Below are 11135 nucleotides of genomic sequence, written 5' to 3' on the forward strand. Positions count from 1 at the left end.
TACTTGAATGTGAAAAAATCGAAAAAATGATGTTTTCATCCAGAAAACGTTTACCATAACCTTAATGCCTATGCTAATTGTATGGAATTTGAAATTAATTTGTGAATGCCAGCACTTCAAGAATCCCACAACTGCACATTCTTTATTTTCTTACACAGAAAATCGAGAAATTGAGCAGGCGCAATATTGATAAACAAGGGAAAACCCTGTAAAATATAGAGGCTTCTTGTTGGTTCATGTTCTTAGATTTTACAAAATTTCGTTTTTCTCTGTTTTATCACGTTTTAATAGTTTCTCAATTTTTTTGCTTCGAGTAATGAAGTTTTTTAATTTTTCTGACTGTCCAGTATTCGTTTCTTATAGCCAGTTTCGTATAAAAAATGGGTTTATGCATGGAACGAGGATCCCCTCTCCTTACATTCAAATACAAAGAACGAGGATCCCCTCTCCTTCCCAACCTTTCTCATCGGATTCAGACGAGAAAAGGGGAAACGTTTCCCCATCAGAGTCTAGGGGTAACAATCGGTAAAAATTTCTTAAAAAAATAGACAATTAGCAATCAAAGCTTTCTTCGTCATGCTTATACCTTAAAGAAGTTGACAACATTTTCAGAAAATTAAAAACGTCAAAATTCGGTTAGAATTACGAAATTCATTTTTCTATACACATGGCAAATTAAACTTAACATGAATAAACTAAATGCCTTGTTTTACTTGCTGCATTTTGCACAAGTTTCACTTGAATGGACCCAGAATTTTCACTTTAAGGTCATATGCACGTTTGGGTCAACATTCTCATTGAACCATGTGCAAACTAGCAATAGCAGCGCCACGGAAGAGGGAGGGGTTGGGGAAACCCCCTCTTCGGAAGGAACGATCTAAGAATTCGTCTAAATTCGATCAAAGACTGACTTGGTTAAATTAGGGATCCCTGTTGGTAAAAGGGCCTTTCCTGACAGTACAAAGGGCGTTGCCTAGATATCGAAATTCCCCCCCCCCCCAACTCCCAGCTGGGGTCACCACTGAAAAACGAGAAATCCACAGGATAATAAATGCATATGTTGATAATGGTGCGTACCTTGAGTCGACGAACAAAAATTTTCCATCCATTCCATGCCGAGATGAAAAGGTCAGAGGTCTGGGATAGGATAACTCCCTTAAATTGTCGTGGTCTTTTGACATAGCTAGTAACACCAGGAGATTCTCGGTTTGCTCACGATCGTGTTCTAGGCAAATAAAATGGAATCACGTTAGCGATGTAAATATTATACATGGTTATCAAAGTAAAAATAGAACAGCAATACAACATTTGTAAGGGATGGCCTTTTGTTACTCAGAGCATTTTTCCACGAGTTCAGTTATTGCTTCTTTCTAAATATCTCATTGAAGTCCATACGCAAGTGAACTTACAGCGCCCGATTTTTTTAAGCCACCTCTCTTTAAACATCCCAGCTTATGTTACTGATCACACTAATCAACCACCAGATTATGTGGTAATATTTGCTTTAGTGGTCCAGTTTAAATGCTTTGTATTAAACTTTTCCTAAGCAAATGCGAATCAGGTTTATAAGCTTCTCGAAAAGCCCATTAAAGCCAGGCCTACCAGTAAATTTTCTATCAATCCAAAAGCCTTTACAGCAAATCTCTCTGCAGCTGTTGCCATCTAAGTCGCCAGGAACAAGTCGAAATGAGCACTGCACAGACTGTTTTGTCCGTTGTTGAGATTTTTGCTCTGCTGAATTCACTAAAAACCAAGCAAAATGGACACATCAAGTAAGGATACGAAATTTTTAATCTTTTAATTATAAAACAGTGAAACATTTGGAAGCCTTAATTAATTTCAAGAACCAGCTGTCTCACTATAATCTGACACATTTGCCAAAGTCTCACTGATGGATACCTACATTTAAGTGGTGTTACGGGCGGACATGAAGAATCTGGTGGAGAGGAATTCTGTGAAAGCTGAAAGGGGGCTTGAGCTCCTTAAGAAAGTTGAACAACATCCTTCCGCAAAGGAAACTTGATCAAGTTTACAAAGCTCTCTTTGAAAGCCATCTTCGCTATGGCAACATTGTTTGGAGTGCTCTCTCCAACACCAAAATATCCCAACTGCAACGTTTACAGACAAGGGCAAAGAGGCTAATAGCGAATGCCAAGTAAAAGACCAAGGCGTCATTACATATAGAATCTTGCATGGCCTCTTCGCCATAAATTCACTGAAAGATCCATGAATTCAGAGTATAGAACCAGAAACCGTGGAGACCTGCAAATTCCCAAAGTTAGGTTAAAGTATGCAAAGCGAGGTTTCTATTTCTCTGGTGTCTAAAACTGGAATGATATCCCTAACAACATTCGAGAAAAATAATCCATCGCTCGTTTTAAAACAGGTTTTAGAGAGTATCTTTCGAACCTTCCATAGGACCCAAACACGATCCCTTGGTAGCGCAGCAATTCGCATTATTTTATTTTATTTATTTTTACTTTTATTTATTCTTTTTTCTCTCTTATTATTGTTAAACAAATATTGTAAATAGTTCTTTTTTTGCTGAAAGTTATCTCGTGTAAAATAAATATTGATATATTGACATTGAATCATGTTTGGCTAGATGTCATATTTTCAGGAGGGCGTTTTCTGACTCTAGCGTTCCTTGACGTTAGGCGACCTGTGGTTCGTTGATGCAGTCAAAAAACTCCTGGTCGTGTATGACACGAGGTTAATCGGATTATCCGAACCGGATTTTTCACCTTCGCCGGTGATATGTTAGTATAGAAAAAAATCAGTGAGTTAGAGCCTCATAAAAAACTGACGTACTATATACATTTTCCCTTGTAGCTTTTTATCTTCCCCTATTCGATGCATACGCATAAAGTAATAAACGTCAGTTTAGTAAGTACAGGTGAATGGCATTTCATCTCAAGCCATGAATATTGTCTAGACAGTGATGAATATATGTTCAGCAACTTCACAAGACTCTGAAGTAGTTTTAAACCAATGGCTAATAGCAGGAAACGATGCAGCAACACGGCGAGACAATTTAGAAGCAAATATCACAATTTAAGCAAAAATCGGCATATTTTGAACGGGAAAAACACGTCATCCACACGAGTTGATGATGCGTATCAGTAAGAATTTGCAAAATCAAACAGATTCAAGACTTTCGAGCAGGTAGTTACTTGTTTCATATAAAAATCAATGAAGCCAAATTCGTATAAACTGATGTTGAAAAACATCATATTTTGAAAAAATCGTTAAAACTATTTCTCACCAAAATCGGAGACATTCAACTGCTTAATGCCAGTTGCAACTCCTTCAGGTACAAGTTTCCTCATCTTGTTTAAAACATTGCACAAATCTTCAGAGTGAACCAACTTTTCTATTGACTGACCAACCAATTTATCCTTTAAAACAATGTAAGTAAGAATGGCTAATTACTACTTCCTGGGTTATTTTTTGCTTGGTTTCCAGGTACCTATGCTTTCCTGGCCCAAACCCGATTTCCATGTTTTTCTTTCTGTTGTGAGGTCTGAGCAGTGGGTACAAACCGGTTCGTGTCTGTCCACACTGGCGAACCGGCTATTTTAAAAGCCTTCCGCTGTATTACTGGTTTTTTTTTTAATTTTCACGCTTGTAAGGCAACTTACGAAAGGGAGCACTAAAAGGGAGTAAATAACAAAGTATTGACATGAGGCGGTGTTACAAAGTTTTATTAAAAGCAATCAACCCTCACTTGAAAAAAAGAAGATTTAGAAAGGCCCACTTTTCAAATGCTGTAATACATGGAAATATTTTCATATCAACCAAAAAGGAAAATTAATATGAATTCATTTCGACTGCTATCTCAATTGCAACGCAAAAAACCACCGGGAAGTACCTCGAAAATTTACAACAGATCGATTAGGAAGGACCGTTTCATAAAAAGTATTTTAAAACAAGATATTTGGTAAACAAAGACCCCCTTCTATAGCATTGAGCGAAAAAAATTGAGCAAAAATTAACGCTGAGGAAGAAACACGACCATAGAATTAAATGCAAAAGCTATAAGTTCACTGGACATAATTTCCTGCTGCTATAGAGTGGAATCTAGCTGGCATTGACCGAAAAGTGGATGAAGGGTGTAGGCAACCTATCAACTTGAATGCGAAAAGGGCTATGGGTGAACAAACTATTGCATTGAAATTATAGTTTTCTATTGGAATCCTGATTGACATTCTCTATTCTATTAGGAGAGAAAACTGTCAAGAAGGCAAACTGGCTAAGGTCATTACACTTTGGCAAAGATTACAAGATCCTCGCTTACCCCACCCCTCTCTTCAGGCCACCAAAGATTGCGATCATATGTTGAATAGCCATAAAAGAGACTCATTTTCTGGGTTCTACCTGGCAACAAAGCAGAATATAAACAGATACTCACAGCCTCTAATCCAAAAACGGTATTGACATGCTCAGCAACATATTTTATCAAGCCACATTCGTCAATAACCAAGACAAGACCTTCATAAGCCTACAAAATCAAGCGATACTTTAAATAAAAAATCTTTACTCTTTCAAAATACTTTAAATAATGCAGTCAGCTTTGTCCTTAAAAAAAAGAAGCTCTGTTACTTCAACAAGATCATATTTATAACCTAAACCATTTTAAGAAGAACTTCTCATCTGGACCAAGTCATGTCCCTCTTATAAGTTTACCTTTATTCTATATATATTTATATCCTTTATTATTATATCCTTGAACTTGAAAAAAATTTTCTTCAGAGCAATAATTTTCTACAGTCTTCCTGAGCGGATTGGTTCTACAAACATTTTCTTCTTGTGATCTTCTAAACATCCATGCTTATCGACTTCGCACCACACCATTTACGTGATTATCAAGAAAAATCCACACAATTCAACGCAGTTGAATCATGTACGAAAGCAAAGAGAATCGTTAAAGCTGGTTGCTGAGGAAATTTAAGTCAAGGATGATGAATTTGAGCGGATTTTTTAAGACGGGATTATGAAGATGACGAAAATTGAAATCTTGCTGAAATAACCAGGTGTCGGCATAGATCAGTGGCTTCGAAAGGGAGATCGTAATAGAATTAGGCTTGAAAAGGTTAACATTTCCCACAAATAGTATATAAAAAAAGTTTGTATAGATGTTTTTCATGGATTTTTATTACCATTTTTTAGGGCTGTTGCCACAGTGGTAGCCCCACCTTAGGGACAGAAATTGGTTGTGCAAAGAGATTGAATTTTCTGTGATTTTTACTTGACTGGACATCTCTGTTCTATTTTTTACCATTTGAGTCCACCTACTTGCCACTTGTGACTGGCAACATTCTAAGGAACTTTCATTAAACACAAAACCAATTTTGGATAAATGGTCACTTGGTGCAAAAAATGTATTTTCAAAAAGGCTTCAAAAAAAGTATGTCTATAAAATTTTCTTTGTCTTGAAAAATCTACCATATCTTTTTACACTTATAGTATGAGCTTTTGATAGTATCAAGATAAAATAAGGAACTATTTTATCTTGGTAGTATATATACATTTCTATTTGGGATAAAAAACGAACTATTTATGTATATTTCAAATAACTCATTTCAATTTATAGACAAAAGCCTTTTAAATTCAAGACTATTTTCACAGTCTTAAGTTTGTTAACATTTTGAGCACTCAGATATTTTAAAATTGGCCTAGATGCACTAAGGAAAAGTCACAAGATGTTTCTCAACACTTCATTGTAGTGCATTATGGGCCATTCAAGGATGAGAGATATAAAGCCACTAACTACATAATATGGTATTACTTGGAAGTGGCATTCAATTAAAAAAATTTGTTCCTTGCCTCCATCATTAACTCTCCAAGCTCATCAGCTGATAAGAAGGAAGAGCCTTTCAGTCCTCCTTTGTTGCTACCATCTAGGGAACCTAGAAATTAAGTAAATTACATACGTAAATATCACTGCAGAAAATGTTCATGTCCAGGCCTTGCTCTAAGTAAAATGAAGGTGCTCCATAAAAAGAGCCCTTTGAAACTCTAGGCGCTCTATTTCGCACCTTTAAATAAAATATCCTTGAGAGCATCTTTCAAGAGCTTTGGAAGATTGAGATCTTCATATTGAAAGCTTTGGAAGAGTGTTAAATAAGAAATTCAATGCTGATACCAAAAAGCACCATAATATGAAATAACAAAACATGCAGCAAACACTATGTTAATACAAATAAAGAAATTTGAGAAAAAGCATGGCTTTAAGTCGAACATTTAACTTTGTTGCCTTTTCTATGCTATCCATTCTGTAAGAGACACTAGAACATCTACTACTCGCGAAAGCAAATGCAAACTGAAAAGCAATGCGGTAATTTGGACGGAAATGTGATCTCTGATTTGCAAAGGTGATTCTAAATTATTAAGAAAAAACAGAAAATAATACTTCAACAGAAGATTAACGCTTGCTCGAAAATCAAATAAATCTGCCGGAGAATACGCTTGATGGCCTGTGTGCTTGGTGGTTATTAGAGGGTTATTAGATTAAAAATGGTATCGAAAACCCAACGTTGAATTTGCTGAATTTTTTTCTCAAGGGCTAATCTTACGCAAATCATAATATTGCGGTCTATTGGGAAGATTGTTTATGCTTGATAAAGTTTATTAAACAAAGGCCAAAAAATTATTTCGCTCCGTGGTAATATTGTTTTTACGTTTTGAGGGGCTCTATAAATCGCTCTCCAAGGCTTTTTCTGGGTGCGCTCTAGGCGCGCGCGCTCGATCGAGCGCCTTTCCGGGCAAGGCCTGATGTTCCTAGGATTTAGGAACAACATTTTTGCCCGAACTACCAAAAGTATCAGATCATTAAGTTTTTAAGGCCTAAAATCTGGAATTCATTTCCAGAATCAATAAAAATAGCACAAAATACTACACCGTTCAAGAATTTGACAAAGACTTGGTTCCTCAAAAACAAGTGCGCATGTTCCTTTTAATTAATCTCTGTCTTATGCAATCCTTGACAATGCTCTAGATGTTAAACTAAAGTGTATGTTCACTTATATTATGCTCTAGATGTTAAACTAAAGTGTTTGTTAAAACTAATATTAAATAATCTATACAATTATGATCTATACAATAACAATTACAAAAATATTTGATTAAAATCAGAAACACAGAATGCAGTATTCTGTTTATAACAGCTTGCTACCAAATTGCAAGGCTTTTATCTTTGTTTAATATGCCACCCAGCGACGTTTAAATATTGTACTACAAAATAATTGAAATTTGACCACTTTATGTGCCTGGTCAATTCTTCATGATACAATATTTGGTAAGCCCTAATCTCACAGACACATAAAGTGTGTCTGTATATTTCTGTCATAGTATCACTTCTTTGTAAAATCATTTTACATCAATCAAGTCAATTGTCTATTATCTTAACAATTGTTACATTTTCAACCAGTTTCTTCAAAATTGCAGTGGTAGTGGCTTCTTGATTACGCTTTTGCTTGTTTCAGAACTCAGTTTGTTTTTTGTTCTCCATTGTTTTAAGTTTTCTTAAGAGTTTCAATGTTTTTTCTGTAATTGGCTGTCACACTATTTTTATATAGAAACTAAAAAGTTTTACCCTGCAATGCTATAAACAAAAGAATCTTTCTGCTCAAATAAACAGTTTTAATTTAACTAGAGCATGTAATGTTGGCACTCCCAATAAGAAAAAAATATCATGTAAATATTACTTACTGTTATACTCCTTTAGATAATCCACCCCTTGCTTCAGAATAGATGACTTGTCCATTCTGTGCAGATCTTCAGATGGCAAAAGTGCAGCTAACTGATTGATGTACATATTGAGCTTGTCACGCCGCCTTTTCTCTGTGATATTTCTAGCCTTTTGTGATCTACAGAAATAAGATATTTCAGCAGTGCTGGTAGGCATTGAGATCAAAACAATGCTGTATAATATTCATAAGGGGTTTCCCTGGCTCTAGATACCTGGGGCCTGGAAGTGTTGTTGCCCCTAATGATAAAATTCAAAGGCCCTTATCTTCAAAAAACATTTACAATAATTTGGGAACAGTGCAATTACGTTGGCATGAGTTACAAGAATCTGTCATGACTGCATCTGCTATTTCCTGCTGATCCAAATTAAATAAAATCAAACAAACATTGTAAGTAGATACAGCTAAAGAGTAGGACATTGCAACAAAAACATCACTAGAAAAGTTTCTTAATTTTAACATAATGGCGATAAAATAGATCTCAAACTCTATAAGAGAAAAACACAATATATAGTTGATCCTCTTGTATCCTAGAAATGGGCTGAAGTTTATTTTTACATGGTATATCTCACATAAAGCCTTACCAAAATTACCATACTTTCACTAACATAAAAAGCTACAAATTATGGCAAAGAACTACAAAGAAAAATAATTTTTCACTGCATTGTTTCTCTGTTTACTGAGTGGACAGAAAAGTGCCTTAGGAGCTTTCGCCAAGGGGAATTACAGACTTCAAATCAATAGCCTTCACAATACCTCAAACAGGTAGTCAACATGAAGTATTTATTGCCATCCATGGAAATTTTCCTTGAAGAACACACTTAGAGCTGCTTTCAATTATTTTTAGCTTTGCATGCACTTGAAAACAGTAACTATTTAGTCATTAGCCAAGTAGATGGCCAGGCTGCTAGGTCTTTAGAGACTCATTGCTAACAATGAGCCTTTGCCAGCATGACAAATTGTCCAGGCAACAATTAAAACAATGGTAGGAAACTTTTATGGATTAACCAAAATTGATTTCAGACTGTCTAAAAATGCATTATGGGATAGATGTGTATCTCAATGGCTCATTGCTAACAATGAGCCTTTGCCAGCATGAAAAATTGTTCAGGCAACAATTAAAACAATGGCAGGAAACTTTTATGGATTAACCAAAATTGATTTCAGACTGTCTAAAAATGCATTATGGGATAGATGTGTATCTCAATGGCTCATTGTTAGCAACGAGTCTTTAAGTGACCACCTGTGAAAATTTTACCAGGGAAGCATGCTACAGGTTTTTGCTTATCCACCCATAAACTGACATTTCCCTCAAATTTGAGTAAGCCCCATGGTCAACTGATACATCATGATGCAGGCATAAATAACATCCTCATGTAATAACAAGAGTCTAATTAACTTTACCAATGCATTTCCTGCAAGCACAACTTTAGTATGCATAGAACGGTTTGTTTTAAACATGTATATTATCTCTGAATAAATGGTTAATTATTCCATGATGTAGCTAGCTAATAATTCTCTTTTGGGTTCACATTTAACATAGAAATGTGACAATTCCCCAGATATGAAATACTAGGGCAGTTGGAATTAATTATTTCCTTCTGGTGACCTGGCATCAATGAAAAATAATAATGTGTAGGCATAAAGGTTGGTGGGTTTTTCCACCTGTTTTGGGGCAATAGCACATTTTATAAAGAACTATTTTTGGCAAAAAGGATGATTAATAGTTTCTATTATGTGTTGTATAATACAACTTTTTGGTGTAAACATTGAGATGTAGAACCTTTGATGCAGCTTCATAATTTACTGGCCATTATCCAGCATAAAGTTTACATGGATTCCACCCTGGCATATTTCAGGAAGGTATTTAGCAAGGCAATTAAATCAACACAGGTTAAATAGCAAAACAACAGCTCTTTAAGTTCTGTTTCTGATGTGTTTTCATTTCTTGTGCTGTAAGGCCCCATTTTTTATACCAATAATCCAATTAAATTAAAATTGCCCTTCTTTCTGCACTACCATAAAATTCCAGTTTTCACACAAAAATTTTCCCTTAATTTTACATGGTGCAACCATTCTTTGACAGGTGGTACATTGACAATCTAACCAATAAGTCTTCCAAGCCCAAAATAACTTTGCATGGATGCATTCAATTACTGGTCTGATTAATAAAAACAATAGCAAACATCTTGGCCCAGGGCGCATTCCATGTCAACTGTACGCCGAAGGTCCACCGGGGCATTTTTTTAGGTACACCGAAAATATAAAAGCAGTTAGGAAAACTGTAAACATAGTTGCGCAAGACCAAGAAAACTGATTATTAGAGAAAACTGTGGTGTATCAGTCTTTATTTTACGTTAACTATGTACATTGATTCATGTTTAGCATGCCAACTAACGAAAATTTTAAGTACGCCAAAAAATTGTTTATTGGTTTGCACGCCGAACGCCGAAAAAAAACCTGGGTGTACGCCGAAGGTCTTCGGGCCTAAGTACATGGAATGCAACGGTATATATTTTTCTTTGGGGTGTTATATCAAAATTGCATGAGCATTTTTGTATTGAGAAAGAACAAAAACACATTCAAAAAAACAAGAGTTAACAGAACGATCTTATCACCGAGGCTTAAAATCCAATAGATTTCTTAGCAATACCTGTCATTTCAGGTTGCATAAGTTATACTTGATGCAAAATAAATAACAGTTATTCAACCTATCTCAGTCATTGGGTGCAAAATTTTAATTGTTTAGGTTTTAATAACCCATGAATTGTCGCGTGACACAATTTGCAGAGCAGAAAGACTGTTAGAGGATTTCCATTCTATGACGACAATCCAAAACACAAATTTGCAAAATCTGAGCACCGTTTCAGCCCAGAGTTGAATGCAGGGAGAATGCAGCATTTAGTTTGCTCATCAGATAAGAACAATTTGATACCAGCTTCGTCGCTGCGATAAAATAATCAACACAGAGTTGAACAGTTGCAAAAAACGTGGAGGCAAACGTTGGATGGCGAATCCTTAAATAACGCTTACCTCGCTCTCAAATCTGCCAGTGAATCCATGCTGGTCGTGCTGCTATAGCTGGCTTCATCTCCAGAGTCATTTTCATTACCAATTGCCTCTTGCCTGCTGTTGCCATATTGACGTTGGCTGCTTCCTGACTCTTCGTTCTCCGCCGAACATTCGTTAATAGTCGCCATGTTAGAGTGCAACATGGCGGCATTTGAATGTACCCGATAACTATTAGAATGCAAAATGTGGTTGCAATCTTTTCCCTCTTCCAGTATTGTGAACAATTATTCTGCATTGGAACATTATCTCTTCATTAAATAACCCTTGTGCCTCTCCGGCCTTTTGGCTGCTCTGCATATTTCTAAATAGAATCTC

At 35.9% G+C, this 11135-nt stretch overlaps 1 protein-coding gene across 2 annotated transcripts in view; it reads right to left on the reverse strand.

The window, feature by feature from the left end:
• The window catches only part of LOC135686750 (uncharacterized), a 35292-nt gene extending 24157 nt beyond the window's left edge, over positions 1-11135 (reverse strand). Inside the window, exons 1-7 of one of the 2 annotated variants that reach the window (XM_089109059.1) lie at positions 10782-11135; positions 7711-7868; positions 5827-5909; positions 4412-4501; positions 3266-3398; positions 1603-1743; positions 1078-1225 (exon numbers count right to left, since the gene is read on the reverse strand). In XM_089109059.1, coding sequence (XP_088965185.1) covers positions 1078-1225; positions 1603-1743; positions 3266-3398; positions 4412-4501; positions 5827-5909; positions 7711-7868; positions 10782-10963 — 935 coding nt within the window. In that variant the 5' untranslated portion in view covers positions 10964-11135. The remainder of the gene's footprint in view (positions 1-1077; positions 1226-1602; positions 1744-3265; positions 3399-4411; positions 4502-5826; positions 5910-7710; positions 7869-10781) is intronic. The other variant, XM_089109058.1, reaches the window with a different exon arrangement.

This window comes from Rhopilema esculentum, chromosome 6 (genome assembly GCF_057945365.1).
Source record: "Rhopilema esculentum isolate cy_ngs chromosome 6, ASM5794536v1, whole genome shotgun sequence".
Lineage (NCBI taxonomy): Eukaryota > Metazoa > Cnidaria > Scyphozoa > Rhizostomeae > Rhizostomatidae > Rhopilema > Rhopilema esculentum.